This window comes from Pan paniscus, chromosome 7 (assembly GCF_029289425.2).
Source record: "Pan paniscus chromosome 7, NHGRI_mPanPan1-v2.0_pri, whole genome shotgun sequence".
NCBI lineage: Eukaryota > Metazoa > Chordata > Mammalia > Primates > Hominidae > Pan > Pan paniscus.
Genome location: NC_073256.2, coordinates 116,342,077 through 116,364,315, shown reverse-complemented (window position 1 = coordinate 116,364,315; position 22,239 = coordinate 116,342,077). Strand labels below are relative to the sequence as shown.

Here is a 22,239-nt window from a genome sequence, read left to right as displayed (position 1 = left end):
CTCGGCTCACACGCCAGAGTACCGCCGCGTCCCCTCCACCTCCAAGTCCCTGGCACCCGCCCCCGCCGGCAGTGCTGCTCCTGTACCGCGCCACTTCCGGGTGTGTCCCACTTGGTGCTCAAAACAAACTGTCCCTCCACGGCTGCCACTCTACGCAGCCGGACCGGATTTCTCAGGCTGGAGAAGCTACTCTGCGCGTCTTCGTGAAGGAGAACTCTTGCGTTCTGCTAGCCAGGGTCCCAGCTCCGACCCTGCTAGTTAGGACAAAGCTCTAGGAGGTGTCTGAGGGGGTGGGGGGAACTGTAAAGGGGAAACACCCGAGATCCGGAAGTGGCGCTCCGGGGAGAAGGTGGCTGCGGGTGCTGGGGCCGCTGCGCCGGCGGCGGTTCCCGATGTGGAGGTCCGTCCTGGGTGGGGAGGCACCCAGGTCGCTGGTTCGATGCAGAGGAAGAAACCACACCTAGCACGTAAAGCCCTGAAAAAATAGAGGTGGTTGTTTTTCTTGAGAAATGGGAGGACTGGGAAGAGGAACTTGGTTGGGTTCACTGGGGAGGGCAGAAGCAATAGGCCGCTGGTAGGAGGAGCGAAATAAGTGACAGATTTCAACTTAGTTCCAAGGTTTATTTGCTGGAAGGAGGGTGGATGTGGGAAGAAAATTGAAGGGATTAGGACATACACCGTTGGAGGATGCGTTTTGGCCAAACGTGTAGACAAGTTCTCGCATTCTGGTACTTTCACAAAGCAATGGTAAAGTACTCCCTAGTTTGCTGATGAGGGGCGGGGGAGGGATGGTCAAAGAGAATAGTGCGGGGAACCATAGGATTGCAGTCTGACGTGGGATTTAGGGAAGCCGCGGGAATAACCAAAATGAAGACAGAATTGAGAGTTCTAGAGACAAAGTGAAAATAACTGATAAGTAATGAATTCAGAGTTGTAAGGGTCGGTGTTGGTTTTATTAGGCTGTAATGAGTATAAAATATTACCTTTCCGTATAACAGCTTACAAGCTAACAAAGTCAAGAAACTCAAACATTGACTCGGAAAATATACACTGGGCTTCAAGGAATCGCATAGGACATGCTCCCCAAGTTTTGCCCAGATTGTCTTATTTTTGGTTATCGCTGAAGAAAACACCTACCACTGCATTTTGAAACTAGACTCCTGGCCAGGCGCGGTGATGCACGCCTGTAATCCCAGCACTTTGGTAGGCCAAGGCCTCCAAATTGCTTGAGCGCAGAAGTTTGAGACCAGTCTGGCCAACATGGAAAAAACCCGTCTCTACAAAGATAATAGTAATACAAAAATAAGCTGGGCATGGTGCCAGTAGTCCCTGCTACTCAGGAGGCTGAGGTGGGGGGATCACTTGAGCCCCAGAGGTGGAAGCTGCAGTGAGCCGTGATCACACCACTGCACTCCAGCCTGGGCGACAGAATGAGACTCTGTCGAAAAACAAAACAAAAAATCAGAAACTAGATTTCTTAAAAGGTTATTAAATACCCACCCATGCCTAAAGCTCTTTCCTGGAATTCAAAATTACCATTTCTTGAAAGAGCTTCAGTAACTGCAACAGAAAAGAGGCCTGAGGATGCCAAGGTGTTTAGGTTTATTTTGTGATTGAAAATAAGGAAATAAGTTTCACCAAAAGAGGCAGCAGCTAATTGCCAATTCAGAGCAGCTGTTCCTTCACAAAAATGCCATAATAACTCAAATATTTGAGTATTATCAAAACTTGCCAAATTATACAAATGAATTAATTTGTTTTTCTGTTATCTGCTTCATCTGAAACACAGGTCAAAGCCATGACTTAGAGGTTTTAACGTAAAGAAAATGGTTCCGCTAATTGTATAGAACCTCTCAGCAGTCTACAACAGTAGCTCCAGGTCTTGTCGTTTTTCTAGAGAAAAAGGGCCTAGTTTTCTTCTGTGGTGATCTATTAAATAAAAACACTATATTAAGATAAATTGGCCAAATATAGGAGTAGAAATGTGACTAAGATGTTTGAACAAATAACATATGGAATGCTAAACATATGGAATGCTAAACGTATGCCATTTTTCTCCTGGAACCAACAAAAAATAGACAAATTCCTGGCTTGGGAAAATTATCTGGGCACTGTGTTTTGGTTTAAGTATCAAAAAATTTGTAGTTTTCAATCTGTGTTCCACTGTGCCCTTTACCATAAGCAGTGAAGATAAATTTAATTCCTTTTCACTAATAGTTTCATTGCTCATTTTTTAAATTGTCAAATGGCAAGCCTTTTCCAAATCTATTATGTCTTTGTACTGTAAGATTTTTCTTCCCCCCACAAATATTGTTTAAGTGTTCTCAAGACTTTGAGGCAGGTTGGTTCTGTAGAGGCAGGCCTGGTTCTTGATCTTGACAGAAAACCTTCAAGTTCCTCACCATTAAGTATGTTGTTAGCTGTAGGGTTTTTGTAGATGTTCTTTAGCCAGCTAAAGCTCGCTGAGAGTTATCGTAACATAAGTGTTAGATTTTGTCAAATGCTTTTTCTGCATCTATTGATATGAACATGTGATTTTTCTTCTTTAGCCTGTTAATGTGATTGATTACAATAATTGATTGTTGAATATTTAACCAGCCTTGCATACTTGGGATAAGTCCCACTTGGTCATGGCTTATACTTCCTCTTACACATTCTTGGATTTAATCTGCTAGTATTTTGTTGAAGATTTTTGCATCTATGTTCATGAGAAATATTGGTTTGGTTTTCTTATAATGTCTTTATCTGATTTTGGTATTATAGTAAGGCTGGGCTCATGAATAAGTTAGGAAGTATTCCTTTGCTTCTATCTTCTGGAAGAGATTATAGAGAATTGGTATAATTTCTTCCTTAAATGTTTGGTATTACTCACCAATGAACCCACCTAAGCACAGTGTTTTCCACTTTAGAAGGTTATTAACCATTCTGTTTCTTCATTTCTGTTTTTTATTTTCTTATTTATTTCCATCTCCCTGCTTAGATTTTCTAGCTGCAAGATTAAAAGATTGAAAAAGGTAGAGAAAGGCTTCTTTTTTTTGTTTAGTTTTCTATTATGTGTGATATATATATGGGATCTTCAACTACAGGGACCTGTATCCCTAATGCCTTGCATATTATGTGGTACCTAATAGGTTATGACAGTGATTTACTTTAACAATTATTCAGGAAATCTGCTTACCTTTTCCTTGTGTACACAGGGCTAGATTATTATTCAGGCTGTCTAACAGCCAGGTGTTGTCAAGTAACTGAGTTCTGACCACCTGAATGTGGATAGAAGTGATGTAGGCACAGGCCTGGCTCATAAAAGCCTCCCACATGACAGCCTTAGTCTTTCTCCATCACCAAGCAGGATAAAAATGTGCAGAGGACTCCAAGGTCCAAGGAGATGTTAAGGACAAAAACTAGGAGATTGAGTTTATGAGTCATTGCCTAGAGAAACAACTGCTGATAAGTAACATCCATTAGGATTTTCCATGATTTAGAAATAAACTACTGTTAAACTTACTGAGATTTGGAGGGTTATCTGTCACAGCAGGAAGTATTATTTTAACCAATTCATATAATAGACATAAGCTGATCTTAATTCAACTTTGTTTCAGAAATGTTAAAATTGTAATCAACCAAAGTCTTCTGACTTTATTTCTCCCTTTTGAGAAGGAAAAAAAGAAAAACCATTAATTACTACAATCAATAGAACAACAGTTTTCTGGATTTAAAGTCATACACATTAAGCAGCTGTACAGTGCGCTTCTGACTGGCTTCCTAAAGAGTTACAGCATGTAAAGATTCTTAATATACCCTCAGAGTTAAGTGTAAACAAATATCCAAGTCACGTAGATATTATCTCACTATGAAAATTGGGCACAGTATAGATCATAAGTCCAGTTGGCAAGAAACTAATCATGATTGGCTCAAGTTATTTATGTATGTTAGTTTAATATTCTGAATTTACTCATTAGCTGAGACATTCTTTGAATGCCCACTATGTGTTTTACAGCATACCAGTCACTTAGGCATGCCCACATTGAAGGAGCTCAGTTTCATTGGAATCACAGATATAAATGACCTATTAAAATATTATATGATTAAGTAGATTATGTAAAAAGTGCTGTGGGACACTGTAAAAAATCATTTAGAACTATGTGAGAAAATCAGTCAAGGTTTAAGAGAGGAGTTACCAGTTACAGATAACAATGTATTTTTTTCCACTGACCTAAGCCTTTCAAGCAAAATCAGAAAACTGTAATTTTCACTAAAATAAATCATCAATGGAATGACCTAGTTTAAGACCCTTTTGGAAGACAGATAGAGTCCTAGAAATCTCTACTACATCAAAACAAATCAGAGGGATAGGCAAACATGCCAATATACCTGAATAAAGAGCCCAGAAAGAAACCCCTTCAAACATGGCATCTTTATATATGACAATCAATGGCAAAGAGTGCATATTTCAGTAATTGATACTAGAACAATTACTACCTATATGGAGAAAAATTAGATTCCTACCTCAGATGTAGGAAAGAAGTCCAAGTTTTATGAAGCCAAAAACTTATAATTTGGGGATTCCTAAGGAAATTCCAAAATAAATTAACTTTTGAAAATTTTGTAAAAACACAACCCATGTGAACATTACTTGGGCTTCTCCCAGAGCCTTGAAAAGAGCTTATACAAGTGATGGTAGAGTAAATCTACCTCTGTTCACAACGAACACAAAAATAAACTCAAAATGGATTAAAAATTCAATTTTTTTTTTAATTTTTAGAGAAATTATAGGACAAAAATTGTTATGCCTCAGAGAGGAAGGAATTCTTAAATAAGGTAAGGCACAAAGACATAAAAAGGACAAACTTTCAATGAAAAGCTTAGTAAGTTTATACATTAAAATTAAAAAAGCTTGTTCATCAAAGAACATGTCAAAATACAAGCACATGTCAAAATACAAGCCACAAGCTGGGTGAAGATGATGAAAAATGTTCATTACTCAACAAAGAAAAAGAACTCATTTTATAATACACTACAAATTAATGAACAAATGCAATAGAAAACCAACCAATTCATAGAAGAGGAAACCCAAATGTGTAATAATCACAAAAAACATGTTCAGCTCCACTAATCAGGGGAATTCAATTTAAAACAATAATGACCTATTCCATACCTATCAGACTGACAATATTTTTAATGTATAATGTTAATGAGTGGCATGATAGGAACCTAGTGCACTGTTGCTGAGAACAACACAGTGGAGAGGAATTAAGCAATATCTAGCAGAGTTGAAGACGCATATACCCTATAACCCAACAAGTCTACTTGTAAGTATTATAGAAACTTGCGGGCCAGGCGCAGTGGCTCACACCTGTAATCCCAGCACTTTGGGAGGCCGAGGCGAGCGGATCACCTGAGGTCAGAAGTTCGAGACCAGCCTGGCCAACATGTAGTAAAACCCCATGTCTACTAAAAAAAAAAAAATACAAAAATTAACCAGGTGTGGTGGTGCACGCCTGCAGTCCAGCTACTTGGGAAGCTGAGGCAGGAGAATTGCTTGAACCCAGGAGGCAGACGTTGCAGTGAGCCGAGATCGCACCAGTACACTCCAGCCTGGGTGACAGAGCAAGACTGTCTCTCAAAAAAAAAAAAAGAAAGAAAGAAACTTGTGTGTATGCACAAGGAGATATGTTTAACACTATTTTGCAGCATTGTTTGTACCAGTTGAGTATCCTTTATCCAAAATGCTTGGGACCAGAAGTGTTTCAGATTTCAATTATTTTCAGATTTTGGAATATTTGCATTATACTTACCACTTTAACATCTCTAATCCAAAAATCTAAAATCCTCCAAAGAACATTTCCTTGAGGGTCATGCATATTATACACTCAAAAACGTTCAGATTTTGGAGCATTTTTGGTTTGGGGATTAGGATGTTCAACCTGTATTAGTAAAACAGTGGAAACAATTGAAATGTCAGTAGGACAGTAGTTAACTATCATATTCATACAATAGAATATTATATAGTAGTGAAAATGAATGTTATGACTTTCAAATATTTTACCTACAGTGAGAAATATATTTCATACCATGACTCAATATATATATGCTTATATATAATCACATACATATATGTATATAGGCATTAAATTGAGTACTTATGATACATTTTATTTACTGTTCTGTTTTTTCTAAAGCAGTTCATGACCTGCTATATTGATTTTCTGTGCTACTAATGATTTGAAACCTACAGTTTGAAAAAAAAAAACTAAACAAAGTTATATATTTATCAACATGAATAAATCTGAATAACAAGTATAGCATATTATATAGTGTGTGTATATATGTATATATACACATACATACATATACATGTATATGGTATTCAAGAAATGCTATATATTGTGATACCTATATTTATATAAAGGAATAATTTTTAAAACTTATGAGAAAGGTAAATACCAAATTCAGGATAGTATTATTACCTCTGAAGAGGAAGACATGGAAAATAAAACGGGGAGGGAATACTGGGTATTTCAACTGTATCTGTAATGTTTTCCTTATTTTACAAAAGGAAAAATGTTAATATTTGATAGGTGTTGAGTACATGGGTGTTATTCATATTTTTTTCAAAATACTTGATTATTAAAATTAACTAGAATAATATTTCTTAATTTTACATCACACTTTGAAAAAAATCATCTCACTTTTTCCAAACAGGAATTTACAGGTATTTTATTATCTTAATTATCTGTAGCAAATTTTAAAGGAACGTTGCTGGGTGCAGTGGCTCACACCTGTAATCTCAGCACTTTGGGAGGCCAAGGCAGGAGGATCACTTGAGGCCAGGAGTTGGAGACCAGCCTGGGCAACATAGTGAGACCCCATCTCTTTAAAAAAAAAATGTGTGTGTGTGTGTGTGTGTGTGTGTGTGTATTTTATTTTTTTAATTGGCCAGGTATGATGGTGTACACCTATACTCCCAGCTACTTGGGAGACTGAGGTGAGACGATCACTTAAGGCCAGAAGATCAAGGCTGCAGTGAGCTATGATTGTTCCACTGCTTTCTAGACAGGGTGACAGAGCAAGACTCTGACTCTAAAAAAATAAATAAGTAAAATAAAAATAAGAAGCCCAGCACAGTGGTTTATGCCAGTAATCATTCCCAACACTTCAGGAGGCCAAGCAGGAGGATCACGTGAGCTGAGGAGTTCAAGACTGGCCTGGGCAAGACAGTAAGACCGTCTCTACAAAAAATAAACAAAAAATTAGCCGGGCATGGTGGTGCATGCTTGTAGTTCCAGCTGCTTGGGAGGCTGAGGTGGGAGGATTGCTTGAGCCTGGAAGGTCATGGCTGTAGTGAGCCGAGATCGCACCACTGCACTCCAGCCTGGGTAACACAGTGAGACCCTCTCTCAAAATAAATACAGTCAGGCATAGTGGCTCATGTCTGTAATTCCAGCACTTTGCGAGACCAAGGCAGGCAGATCATTTGAGGCCAGGAGTTCGAGACCAGCCAGACCAACATGGTGTAACCCCATCTCTACTGAAAATACAAAAAAATTAGCTGGTCGTGGTGGCACATGCCTGTAGTCCCAGCTACTCAGGAGGCTGAGGCAGGAGAATCACTTCAACCAGGGAGGTGGAGGTTGCAGTGAGCCGAGATCATGCCACTGCATTCCAGCTTGGGCAACAGAGCAAGACTCCATATAAAAACATAAATAAATAAAAATGTTTTAAAAAGTTGTGGTCAATCTTTAGGGTTATCTTAAGTATCTTTTTTTTTTTTTTTCAAGACAGGGTCTGACTCTGCCGCCCAGACTAGGGTATGGTAGTACAATCATGTAGCTAACTATAAACTCAATTTCCTAGGCTCACGTGATCCTCCCACCTCAGCCTCCTGAGTAATTAGGACTACAGGTGTGCGTCACCACACCTGGCTAATTTTAAATGTGTGTGTGTATGTATATATATACACATATAAGCGTGTGTGTGTATGTATATATATACACATATGTGTGTATGTATATATATACACATATGTGTGTGTGTGTATATATATATATGCATGTATGTGTGTGTGTGTATATATATGTATGTATATGAAATGGGGTCTCACTATATTGCCCAGGCTAGCCTTGAACTCTTGGCCTCAAGTGATTCTCCAGCCTTGGCTTCCTAAGGTACTAGGAGGCATGAGCCACCACAACTGGCCAATAGAGATCTTTTTGTTCTCCAATTTTGCCATGCAAATTAATAGAGATACTAGATGTGGTGGACTAAATGGTGACCAAAAAGACATGGCCTAATCCCCAGAACCCATTACTATTCCCATATATAGTAACAGACTGAATATTACCTTATAGGGCAAAATATGTAGTTAAGAATTTTAAGGGCCAGCATGGTGGCTCATGCCTGTAATCCCAGCATTTTGGGAGGTAGAGGTGGGTGAATCACCTGAGGTCAGGAGTTCAAGCCCAGCCTGGCCAACATGGCGAAACCCCATCTCTACTAAATATACAAAAATTAGCTAGGTGTGGCCTGCACCTGTAATCCCAGCTACTCAGGAGGCTGAGGTAGCTTGAACCCAGGAGGCAGAGGTTGCAGTGAGCCAAAATTGTGCCACTGCACTCCAGCCTGGGCAATAGAGCGAGACTCCATCTCAAAAAAAAAAAAATGAGAGGAGTGTTATCCTAGATTTTCCAGGTGAGCTCTAAATCCAGTAACAAGTGTCTGTACAAGAATGAGGCAAAGAAAGATAACACAGATAGGAGGAAGCAATGCCACCATGACGACACAGACTGGAATGACACCGTTAACAGCTGAGGATGCCAAGAACCACCAGAAACTGGACGAGGCAAAAACAGATTCTCCTCTAGAGCCTCTAGAGAGAGTATAGCCCTGCTGACACCTTGATTTTCTTCTGACCTCCAGCACTGTGAAAGAATAAACTTCTGTTGTTTAAGCCACCCAGTTTACAGTAATTTGTTGTAGCAGTCATATTTTAAGAAGAAAACTGGGGGAATAAATTTGGTGTAAGGAAATGTTATAGGAAATCTAGGTCCACCTGCCTGGTTATGGTGACAAAGGGTGAATACTTTCCTAAGTTAGCAACATCAGAAACATCTTTAAAGTCTTTTTCTACATGAATTTCCTTATTGGTTGCAGTGATTTTAAAATATGTCCACAAATTATTTAATTATACCCCCTCCAAAAGTTGGAGCCTAATTCTCCTCCCTTTGAGTATGGATTATATTTATTGGCTTACTTCTAACAATACAATGTGGCAGAAGTGACCGTTTGTGACTTCCAAAATTAGGACGTAAAAGACTTTGTGGCTTTCTCCTTGTTCTTTGACTTAGATTATTCGCTCTGGGAGAAGCCAGCTGTTGTGTCATAAGGATACTCAAGCTGCACTATGCAATGTCCACATGGCAAAAACTCAGTCCTCTTGCCAACAGGAAACCCAAGAACTTGGGCTATCTGAGCACAGTCAGCCTTAAGATGACTGTAGTTCGGGGCCGGCCTTCAAGCGTCAGCAACGCAAGACGGCAGCCACCATGGGCTCGGGAGTAAAAGTCCCTCACAATTTCTGACTGTTGGAAGAACTCAGAGAAGGCCAGAAAGGAGTAGGAGATGGCACAGTTAGCTGAGGTCTAGAAGATGATGAAGACATGACAAAAGATGGACAGGGATGATAATTGGGCCTCCAAGAACAATTTATGAAAACCAAATATACAGCCTTAAAATAGAATGTGGACCTAAATACCCACTAGCACCCCCCTTTGTAAGATTTGTAACAAAAATTAATGTAAATGGAGTTAATAGTTCTAATGGAGTGGTGGACCCAAGAGCCATATCAGTGCTAGCAAAATGGCAGAATTCATATAGCATCAAAGTTGTCCTGCAAGAGCTTCAGTGCCTATTGATGTCTAAAGAAAATATGAAACTCCCTCAGCCACCGGAAGGACAGTGTTACAGCAATTAATCAAAAAGAAAAACCACAGGCCCTTCCGCTTCCCCCCGCCCGATTCGATTTAAGCAGTCTTCGTTTTCCACAGTAGTAAATTTTCTAGATACATCATGTAGACCTCAAAGTACTGGAAAGGAAGCTCCAATTCAAAGGAAATTTATCTTAAGATACTGTAAATGATACTAATTATCCATTTGAAATATATAAGTTTTGCTATAACAAATCATCCTATCAAGTGTAACCACTGTCCACGTAGTTGAACTTCTGGAATCGAGAAATTCTAATTAAATTGATTCCCATCATAACTAGTGGGGCATATCTAACTCAACTGTGAAAAGAAACATCACACAATCACCTTGCTGATTACATGGCCTGGGGGTCTCTGCCTTCTCCCCTTACCCTCCTGCCTCCCACCCTCCCTGCAACAGCCCTCTAGCTTGGCTTGTTAGAGTGGATGTGAAGGTTTCAGGTTGCAGCCTGTGGGACTACTGCTAGGTGTGTGGGGTGCTTCGCCTGCACCCCTGGTTTCTTTAAGTCTTATGCACCTTCCAATCCGTCATCCTGTCCCCACACTCCTCCACTCCTGCCTTTGGCAGAAGCATAGGTTGTAACCCCTCCGCTCCCCTCTAAGATTGGCCTTTGGTAAGGAATTCAGGGCTTTCCCAGTATCTTCTCTCCCCCACCTTTATCGAGGGATGCTGTTTTTTCTTCCCTCCTCAAGTTGCTTTCTGCACCATCACCACTCAATACCTTCCATGACACTTCCTTGCTTTGGCCAGAAGCCATCAGGTAAGGTTAGAAAGTCTCTAACCTCCCTTGTTTAGTTTTGGAACCATACTTATTCATTCTCCATCAGCCTGGGAAATGAATATTGGGTTTTCAGCCCTGCCACCCTCTGCTGTCATCAGCTGATGCGTTGTTTTTAGCTCAGGTTTTGATAAGGTGAAAAGGAAAGTCACCAGGGTTACTCAGACCTGCCAGCTCTCGGAGTCCTTGGTGGTTGAAATTGGAGAAAGACCACAAGAAGACACTTGTAAGCACACGTGATCCCTCTGAATTGTTTTACTTCCTGTAATTGCTTTTGCTTTTAAAAACTGAAGAAGTTTTAAACAGGGCTTTCATTTGGTCATCCTTGCAATCTATTGAGGTCTAGTTTGGAATCTGACAACTGGAACAAAAAGAACCTTGAATCCAGTGCATGCCTTGGTTTTGGTGCTGCTGCTGCTTCTCAAGATCCTCAGCAGGGATTAAGAAAGAACCCAGTGTGCATAGCAGATCCCTGAAATTGGCGGGCTTGACCTCCTGGGAAATTGGTGCATCTTTCCACTTTCGGTTCAGGACCACTAAATGCTGAAATGTGGATGCATACCGAAATAAAAGTAATTCATTGTGTAAAAAAATAAAATAACTCTAGTTCAGGATGACATCTTGACTGCAACCTCATGAGAGACCCTGAGCCAGAACCCCCTAGGTAAGCTGCTCTTAAATTCCTGAACCACAGCAGAAATTATGAGATAATATTTAGTGCTTTAATCTACCAGATTTTGAGGTAATTCTTTTTTTTTTTTTTTTTTTTTGAGATGGAGTTTTGTTCTTCTCACCCAGGCTGGAATGCAATGGTGTGATCTCAGCTCACTGCAACCTCTGCCTCCCGGGTTCAAGCAATTCTCCTGCCTCAGCCTCCTGAGTAGCTGGGATTACAGGTCCCCACCACCATGCTCAGCTAATTTTTGTATTTTTAGTAGAGACAGGGTTTCACCATGTTGGCCAGGCTGGTCTCGAACTCCTGAGCTCAGGTAATCCATCTGCCTTGGCCTCCCAAAGTGCTGGGATTACAGGCATGAGCCACCGCACCTGTCCTTGAGGTAATTCTTAACACAAATAACTAATACACTGATGCACCTTCTAAATAAAGTGCCATTTTTGTTCAGGAGGCCTTAGCATAACAAATATCACAATCCTATGAATCTGTAGAAGTTGTCATGTAGTAGATGATTACTGACATCAACACAAGTTATAATACCTTAAGAATGATACCATTCATTCAGTACTTCATATGTATATGAATTTTACCAACGCAGAAACTTAGCCTAGGAATCTGTCTAGTTCCCCTATTATTAACATCATACATGAGTATGGTACATTTGTAATGATCAATGAGCAAATATCAATCCATTATTACTAACTAAATTCATACTTTATTCAAATTTCCTTACTTTCTCTTTATTCTCTAAAGTTCTGTGAATCCATGGTCCTATATCTGCACTAATTCACTTGTGTTTTTTCTATATACTTCTGCATCTAAAATACTATTTTTACTAGATTTTTTACCAGACTAATTTCATTGAACGTCTTCCAAAGTATGAACACTTTTATTTTAAAGTTTTCTTAATATCCTCATGGTAACATCAAAATTTAAGGAAATCTGTTTGTCATCAAAAAGGGTTTTGGTAATGCTTTGTTAGATTTGCAAACTTTTCATATTATTTGCTCTTACATCACTTCCATGCTATTTCCTTTGCTTTTAGTGTATTAATTTTTTTCAAAATGGTAAAATAAAAGAAATATTTATACATTATATTTTTAAGTATCTATTTCCTTAATCTAAGGTAAACTTTTCTCAAGGCATTTTAACTTAACAGGATATTACATAGAAAAAAATAGGGGAATAATATCTGACACACTTCAAATGTTCTTTGAACTTTGTTAGTTTAGTGTCAGTTATTGACTGCTTGAATTGGAGAACCCCCTGCTCATATCAGTAACAGCTAGTCAAAATTATCAAGAACATTAAGAACACATCACAGAAATCACTGTCATCAGTTATTGATAGAAAGGAAGATTGCACAGTGAGATGATGTATTCAATAGAAGGTTGTGTGTAGTAAAAATAAGAATTGTAAATGTAAGTCAACAGTAAATCCAAAAGCCATGTCTTTCAAGGGAAATCTAAAAACTATGTTTCCTACTTTCAAAATCCTTTCATCATTACAAGAGTTATTCTTTTCTGGTTCAAAAATCTTGCCTACGTCCTTTTAAAAGTTATTCTTTAAAACATTAGGCCAGATGAGCTAATTTCAGACAGCTTATTTACCTGCTCATGGATTTATATGCCACCTGCTTTTGCTTTTTCTACAGATGCAAAGTCAACCTCTGGGGCAAAATTCCACCTTTCTCTTTCTGCCACATAAGTGGTAAATAACATGACCCAATAAATTTTAGCATTTCCCCAAATGTGTAGGATACAAAAAATGTATTCATTCATGTGAGATATAAAAATGTACACTCACACTTCTGAAATCAACAGCCAGCCATTTCACACTTGGGCCAAAGGCAAACAAACATAATTCTCACTGGCAGCTGGACAACATTCCGAGCTGCCACCACATTAATTAACTCACCTCAATCAGATTCCACTTCAACTTGCACAGCTTGCTGCCAAGAAGTCTAGCAATAAATTGTTAGGTTAAATACTGAACAAGGTAGGGAAATACCATATGGTATGTTGTTATAGAGGGTGGGATATTCTTGTTTAACACTAGTAGCAGGGTTTTCCATTTACTTTTTATTGTCTCTTGTGATTTGAGAAAAATGAGTATATGCTCTTGTTGATAAATGAACTTGCATGTCTTATTGTGAAGGGGAATGGGATGGTAACAAGTTAACAAAACACCTCTGTCCACAAGCTTCTATAGTTGATATTCCCTAAATCGGAAGACAACAGCTTACTTAGCAAGTGCTGGGAGCCCATTAATAGTAAATTATTGGTATTAAACCTTTGGGGAATGTCAAGGAACAAAGACCTCAAATTCCGTTTTCATTTAGGTGTACCGGGAATTTACAAATAAATACAAACTATTTATAAGTGGAAAAATTGTAGCTTAGGAGTCAAGATTTAAGTGTGAGTCTGGTTTCTGCCTCTGACTGGCTGTCCACTTTGGCCAAATCACTTAACTTCTCTCATATTATGTCCTTATCTGTCATATGAAGGAGTTTGACTATATGAATGGTTCCCAAACCTTAATGCACATATCATCTTAAGGAGCTTGTTAAAAATGCAGATTCTTGGATTCCACCCTTGGCTTGAAATTGATTCGTTTTGACATGGAGCCTAGTAGTCTGAATTTGTAATAAGCAATACATTATTTTGCAGATATAGAACCCATACGTTGAGAAATAACTGGACTACATGACATATTGTATCCCATTACCTCTGACGGTGTATTATTGTAATTACCAATCCATATCATTGTTTTTATAATGTGTGGTGTGATTTTGGAAAGTGGTATAAATTGGGAGTGGTAACTCAAGCCTTAATATACAATAGGCAGTTCAAAACTCTAGTGAAAAAAGACTGAGAACACCTGAATATGACTACCCAGGTGCCTGTGAGCATTTTCTTGGGTTGTAGGATGGGTGATAGCTGACTGACTGTTCCCTCTAGTAATCTTGCCTGTACATATAGTAAGACTGCACATCTAAACAAAAACATTGAAAGCCATCCTACAGATCAGCTTTATTCATATTCCTGATCACTCACCCAGGATAAGGCTTTCTGTGCTCTAAGCATGTTGTTATGAATGCTCATTTCATTTCTTTTGCTTCTTGTGTGTCTGGTATATTCTGCTTCTTTGTTAAATTCTGAAATCAAAAAACAAATATTTTATCCTTGTTTGTGAGATTTCAAAAGACTAGGAACTTTTGAAAACCTCATTCTCTTTAGATTCTAGGACATGATTTGATAAGTAAAGAAAAAGCTCTTACTGGAAAAAGTTCTTATTACTTACTGAATAGGTGCATATGGATTTATACTAATCCATGTATCTTTTTCCATCTGATTCCTCTTATGACTAGCAGAGAGCCCTAAGGTAGCTGTCTGGGGCCAGCCTTAAATTAGGAAAAGAGCATGCTTAACAGGTCCATATAAGATGGTGTGCAACACAGGCTTTTCCCATCATATTGCAAACTTAACAGACTTGAAGATCCAAAACTAATCATTATTATTTTACTTTTAAAACTGTGGAATCACCTTTGTTATTAGTTTCTATCAGTGGGGGATGTAAAATGGCAATGCAGTAGTTGCTTTTCTATTCAATCTTCACAAAAGAAGTCTGATTCTCTTCGATTTAATCAGTTCTTTCCAAGCTATTTTAATTATCACAAACATCCCCAAGTTTTAATAATGTTCCTCAGAGTATGGGTAGATTATCCTTATTGGTCTTTGTATTTTCCTCAGCCACTAAAAGCAGGCTCTTAACTTGGTAGACTCTCAATAATGGAATGTTGGGCTAAAGATATGTTGGCAGAAAAGGAAGTGTTGAATCCTGTTGCAGACTTCCTCATCCCCTGCAGGTGGTGCTGGGAGATAGGTTCTCTATTTACGTATTTAATCATAATTAGTTGGGTTAGTAAAGGTGTTCTCAGTTCTTAGTTTAAAGCTGTTGTAATTACCTAAATTTCTTCCTCCCCTTCACTCTTGTTACTGAGTCACAGAGAACAAAAAGATTTAAAAAGGTGATCAAACTGAAGAAAATAGAGACAGTAAGATAACTGATGGTGTCTCCCAGGCCTAGCAGTAGAAAGATGCTGCAGGGCTTTAGGAGAAAGAAAATTTGTACACTCTTACTTTCAAAAGAGAACATATATTCAGGAAATTTTTCTATATATCTGACTATCTCACCAGAACTACTGTATTAACTCTAGTACTGAATCTGTCATCCTTATACATCAAGTATTTCTCACCATGGTCATGTATCAGTGGTTATTAGTATTTGGGACTTAAAGGTTTCCTGTACAATGCTGTCTATGACACCACCCAGGCACAGTTAGCAGCCCTCTCCTCTGTCTTCCTCCAGATTAATGAGTGTATTGCTTATTTTAATATCTGAATCTTCCACTCAATTGGGAGCTCCTATAGAGACTGTGTCTTTATCATCGTTGTATCACTAGTTCTTATGTTGCTTCTTTGAATGTAGTAAACACTAAATACATTAAATAGATAAAGCAATCAACAAATCAATTAGAATACTATCAGCCACATAACTTTAGAGTTGCCTGAAACCAAGTATGAATTTCTCTTCTATCATTCCTACCCTGAAGCTTACTGATGCCAAAATTAGAGGTCAGTGAAGATGGTCATAATTAAGGAAGCTAGTATTTTTTAATTGATATAACACGATCCCCCAGTATACATTTCTAGCCATATCTCCTCCACCTCCCCCATGTGAATCTTTCACAACTACCAGATTGGTCTGTTTGCTCTCTCTGTAACATGCCTTATACCCTCCCACCTCTAAAATTATGCCATCCCTCTATTTTGCCCTTAGTCTTTTTTAATCAGTGGTTCTCAGAGTGCTTCTCGGGGGCCCACAATGTCAATGGTACGCTCATAATAATACTAAGATGCTATTTGCCTTTTTACTCTCATTCTGTTACAGGTGTACAGTAGAGTTTTCCAGAGGCTACATGACATGCAGTATCACAACGGAAGCAAATATAAGAATCCACCTGTCTTCTGTTAAAATGCAAAATGTAAAACAATACCACTTTGCTAACTGTTTTTGTTTGGGGAAATATAGTTCATAAAAATATTTATGTTAACATGTAATTTAGGTTAAAATAAATTAATAAATATTTGTAAATTGTCTGTTTTAATTTCTAATATGGTAAATACAGATAGATATAACCCATATAAACAAAACCTGTTTGGGGTCCTCAATAATATTGAAGAGTGTTATACAGGGGTCCTAAGGCCAAAGAATTTGATAATGCTGCTCTAAGTCTTCCTTATCCATTAAAGTCCAAATGAAAGTTGGGAACAGTAGCTAATGCCTGTAACCCCAGTGCTTTGGGAGGCCGACATAGGAGGATTACTTGAGGCCAGGAGTTTGAGACCAGACAGGGCAACATACGGAGACCCTGTTGCTACAAAAATAAATTTAAAACGTAGTCGGTCATGGTGGCACATGTCTGTAGTCCTAACTACTTGGGAGGCTGAGGCAGGAAGATCACTTGAGCCTAGGAGCTTGAGGCTGCTATGATCCCGCCACTGCACTCCAGCCTGGGTGACAAAGCAAGACCCTGTCTCTGAAAAAATAAATAAAATAGTTTTAAACTTAGAAAAAAAAGGTTCATATCAAAGCCCTTCTACTCGATAAGACTTTTTGACCACTGCAACTAGAGAGGATCTTGTCTGTCTCTGAATACTACACACTTATGGCACTTACACACTTATGGCTCTTTTTTATCATTCATCTAGTACAGACCTTGTGCCAAAAAGGAATATTGTTATGTGGATTCAGAGTGATAATTAAAGACATGTGTTTGATGGTGAATCATAAACAACCCTTTTACTTCGCAGTCTCTCTGATTAGTCTTCCCAGCCTAAAGGAAAAAAAAAAAAAATCTTGACTTTTCAACCTACCCTTTCTCCTAAGGAAAATAATAATAAAGTTTAATAATGATATATGTAAAATATTTGTTATGGTCATCTTTATTTTAAACCTGATAAATGTTCATTGAAAAAGAAAAAAACTAGAAATTCAAAAATTAAATTTAACCACAATGCCATCATCCTGAGGTAACAACTGCTAACATTTTAGTGCATACATATCCAGTCCTCTTCTATACAGGTATTTTTCCACTATATTTACGTTATATGGAACATATTATTGTCTTTTTTTAATACACTGTTTTTAAGACACTTTTTTGTTTTTTACTTACTGTCAGGTGGGTGTTACATGGTATTTAAAGAAACAGGTAATGTTCTAACTATAATAAATGAGCTCATGATGAATTTTTAAATATATAATGAACATTTTTCTGTCATTATTCATTATCTCAAGTAACTATAATTTGTTCATTATATTTTATATATGTATGTATGCACACACACACAAGGATTTATTTAACTCTACCATTAGACATTAAGATTATTCTAATTTTAAATACTATAAATGATACTTGGATTTTCTTCCTTGTATACACATTTTGCCTATATCTCTGATTATTTAGAAAAATTCTTAAAAAGGGAATTATGAGGTCAGGATAAACAATTTTAAGACATTTAATCTAAACATGCAATCATCTTTTGATGCCACTTCATCTTTTTCAGTAGAGTAAAAACAAAATTGTTATTTAAGAGAAAAGGAAAGGAGTTCGAGAGGTAGTGAGGAAATGCTGGGAAAGCATATGGAAGAAGGAATACTCACAGAAAAATTGGTGCCAAAAAAGAGAGAAGGAGAAGAAAAGCCGGAAGCATAAATAGAATTGAAGAATACATAGAAAGGGATAAAACAAGGCAAACTGAACAGAGGTTTTAGAGTCAGGCAGATGTGGATTTAAAAGACAAGGCATCTACTAATTATGTGACCTTAAGCAAGTTACAGAACTTTTCTCTTCATTAAACTGTTTTTTAAAATTGGAAACAGAGCAAATTAGCTTCAGTACTCATTATTTGGACTGACCTTGAACCCTGAAGCTTATGCTTTATACCTGTGCTAGTGCATGCACTCACTTATCTTTCTCTTCTATCAAGCAAAGAAGCAGGTAGCAACACCCTTTTGCCACTCTGCTTTCTGTTATTTCATCTCTAGTCTTTGGTTTCTCTTCCACAAACTGAGAATAATATTAGGAATTAGGAGCCTAGTCGGACTAGAAACCTTAAGAAAACAGGTTGTTTTTTCTCATGAAATTTTTGGCCCTTCATGCTTCTAACTGTGCCAAAGAATGTCTTGAGACATTTTATTTGGCTCTTCTACTTGAAAATCTAAATAGAACCTGCCTGCACAAAGGTACAAGCCCATCACCAAAAATTTAATATGACTGAAACAGAAAGTCAAATGGGTTGTATATAAATTAATGGTAAAGACTTGCATTGGTTTTTTTACTCTGAAATAATGCATTTCTACTGCTTTTAACTGCTTAATTAGTTTCAGGTTGGTAGAACTATCACCTCTGTGAATGTTGGAAAATTCACTGTAGTTTCCTTATTTGTCTCCTCTTTTTCTGTTTGGAGGGTGTTACAGATAGGGTTGACAGTGGCTTTTCACATAGCAAAAATATTTTAGGCACCCAGCAAGAAACATTAAAGTGTCACATAGCAAATATTTCACATACTTTAGTTGAGATCAGTCATCTACAAACTGGGGAAATAAAGGACCATTTGAAATAAAGAATGGGTGACAAAGGTGATTTTCATTCCAATCTAACAGAAGCACTAAGTGGGATTAGACCAGACCAAATTTCTGACTTATTCCGGGCTCTTCAGGCTATCCATTAATCTTATCTCCCACTCAGCAACAATAACTTCCAGGCAGTTTTTCTTTGTCTTCTCCTCTCCTATTCTAGTCTATTCTAGTCTAGTCTAGTCTAGTCTAGTCTAGTCTAGTCTACTCTACTCTACTCTATTTTGAGACAGAGTCTCTCTTTGTCTCCCAGGCTGGAGTGCAGTGGTGCAATCTCAACTCACTGTAACCTCCACCTCCTGGGTTCAAGCGATTCTTGTGTCTCAGCCTATAGAGTAGATGAGATTACAGGCACCCGCCACCATGCCTGGCTAATTTTTGTATTTTTAGTAGAGACAGGCTTTCACCATTTTGGCCAGGCTGGTCTCGAACTCCTGGCCTCAAGCGATACGACCGCCTGGGCCTCCAAAAGTGCAGGGATTAAAGGCATGAGCCACAGCACCCAGCCCTTTTTCACTTTTTTAATATCCGTATTCCTAAAGCTCTGAAGTAACTGTGGATCACAACAGTCTAGTTAAAAATCTCTGCATATATTCTAGTTAATTTCAGCTTTCCTAAATCAACTTAGCTATATTTACCTCACTTATTCCTTTATCCTTCCCCTTTAACTTCCTTCCTTTGGTAATTCCCTCCACCCTTAACCCCAATGCACAGACTTTAATTGAAAAAAATTGTTTGATTACATCCTTATACTGGTGAAATTCTTAGATGTTGATTATGTAATATGTACAATTTCTGGCTCTCAGTTTCCAAAAATGTTAGTCAGGTCTTAGAGATTCTCAGCAAAAATAATGAAAGACTCTTACAAAAGATGTCAGTTGGTTTACATTAAAATTCTTAATATACAACTAGCATCATTTATTATCTTTTCTATACTGACCTTATAGATCCGTTGAGAACAATGATAGTATCCTTTTAAGATATTCAGTTATTTTTAAAATATCAAATACATTGAGTTTTTCAGGCCATGAAGATATTTTTCATACAAAAATTTGCATCTCCCGGCCAGGCGCGGTGGCTCATGCCCATAATCCCAGCACTTTGGGAGGCCAAGGCATGTGGATCACCTGAGATCGGGAGTTTGAGACCAGCCTGACCAACATGGAGAAACCCCGTCTCTACTAAAAATACAAAATTAGCCAGGCGTGATGGCGCCTGTCTGTAATCCCAGCTACTCGGGAGGCTGAGGCAGGAGAATCACTCTAACCAGGGAGGCACAGTTTGCAGTGAGCCAAGATCGCGCCACTGTACTCCAGCCTGGGCCACAAAAGCGAAACTCAGTCTGGAAAAAAAAAAAAAAAGTACAATTTTAAAGGCCGGGCGTGGTGGTTCGCTCATGCCTGTAATCCCAGCACTTTGGGAGGCCGAGGTGGGCGGTTCACGAGGTCAAGAGTTTGAGACCAGCCTGACCAACGTGGTGAAACCCCGTCTTTACTAAAAATGCAAAAATTAGCTGGGCGGGGTGGCACGCGCCTGTAATCCCAGCTACTCGGGAGGCTGGAGCAGGAGAATTGGTTGAACCCAGGAGCTGGAGGTTGCAGTGAGCCGAGATTGTGCCACTGCATTCCAGCCTGGGTGATAGAGCAAGACTCTGTCTCAAAAAAAAAAAAAAAAAAAAAAATTTGCATCTCCCTAGTAGGAAAACATATCATCAGTACTATGGATTATGGATAAGCTGATTATGGATAGTACTTTTCTTATGCCACGTGCCTTATTTAACAGTTTTTTAAAAACTTTATTGATAATATTGTATAGCCTTGATCTGCACTGTCCAACATGGCAGTCACTTGCCACATGTGGCTATTTAGATTTAAATTGTAATTAATTAAAATGGAATAAAATTATAAATTTGGTTCCTCAGTCACAAAGCCACATTCAAATGCTCAATAGCCATATATAGCTATTAGCTACCCTGTCAGCATAGAAAGTTTTATTGTGCAGCACTAGTCTAGATGAATTAAATATAGTATCCAATAATAATCAATATAATTATCTGCCAGTCATAAATAAATTTTAACTATATCTAAAAAACTAATCATTTATATCTTTTATAATAAAGTGACAAGGTGGTTTTAATATGCTCCTAATGAAGCAACTGAAAAAAATAGTGTTAATTGAACAATTTAGCAAAAATGCAACTCACATAAACTATATGCATAACATTTCTTGCACCCTTCTTATAAATAAATTGACAAGTACATATGTACCCTTCAAAATGTGTATGAATCTTATCACTGTTTTATTCATTTGAAGAAGGGTCTCCCTTTGTCACCCAGGCTGGAGAGCAATGGCAGGATCATGGCTTACTGCAGGCTTGACCTCCTGGGATCAAGCCATCCTCCCACCTCAGCCTCCAAAAAACTGGGACTACAGGCGTGTACCACCACACCCGGTTAATTTTTTAAATATTTTTGGCCAGACACGGTGGCTCACACCTGTAATCCCAGCACTTTGGGAGGCCGAGGCAGGCAGATCACTTGAGGTTACAAGTTCGAGACCACCCTGGCCAACATAGTGAAACCCTGTCTCTACTAAAAAATACAAAACTTAAGCCAGGCATGGTGGCACACGCCTTTAGTCCCAGCTGCTGGGGAGACTGCGGCACAAGAATCGCTTGAACATGGGAAGTTGAGACTGCAGTGAGCCAAGATCTTGCCACTGCACTCCAGCCTGGGTGACAGAGTGAGACTCCGTCTGAAAAAAAAAAATTTTTTTTTTCGAGGGCCAGGCACAGCCTGGGTGACAAAGCAAGACTCTGTTTCAAAAAATATATATAAATAAATAAATTTTTTTTTTGAGGGCCAGGCGCAATGGCTAATGTCTGTAATCCCAGCACTTTGGGAGGCCAAGTCACCCATATTGCTTGAGCTAGGGAATTTGAGACTAGCCTGGACAACATGGCAAAACCCCGTCTCTACAAAAATACTAAAATTAGCTGCATGTGGTGGTGGGCACCTGTAGTCACAGCTACTCAGGAGACTGAGTTGGGAGGATGGCTTAATAAGCCTCGGAGGCTTAAGCCTGGGAAAGCAAGGCCACC

At 38.5% G+C, this 22,239-nt stretch overlaps 2 protein-coding genes across 7 annotated transcripts in view; one reads left to right on the top strand and one right to left on the bottom strand.

The window, feature by feature from the left end:
* Window positions 1–484, bottom strand: part of VPS13B (vacuolar protein sorting 13 homolog B) — an 868,795-nt gene extending 868,311 nt beyond the window's left edge. For 2 of the 5 annotated variants that reach the window (XM_055116771.2, XM_063606452.1), the window contains exon 1: window positions 87–484. The gene's annotated coding sequence lies outside the window, so the exon portion shown is untranslated. Of the gene's footprint in view, window positions 1–10 lie in introns of all 5 variants that reach the window. The other 3 variants (XM_057303059.2, XM_055116773.2, XM_003821696.5) reach the window with 2 other exon arrangements.
* Window positions 352–16,600, top strand: LOC117981469 (ubiquitin-conjugating enzyme E2 variant 1-like). Of its 2 annotated transcripts, XM_055116776.2 has the most exons (3): window positions 352–489; window positions 6,740–11,820; window positions 16,392–16,600. In XM_055116776.2, exon 2 carries the CDS (start codon window positions 9,677–9,679, stop codon window positions 9,968–9,970), a length of 294 nt encoding a protein of 97 aa, XP_054972751.1. In that variant the 5' UTR covers window positions 352–489; window positions 6,740–9,676; the 3' UTR covers window positions 9,971–11,820; window positions 16,392–16,600. The 2 variants fall into 2 exon arrangements, 1 of the variants encoding a protein (XP_054972751.1); XR_004673008.2 differs by lacking the exon at window positions 6,740–11,820 and having other exon boundaries at window positions 353–489.
* The last annotated feature ends 5,639 nt before the right edge of the window (window positions 16,601–22,239 follow it).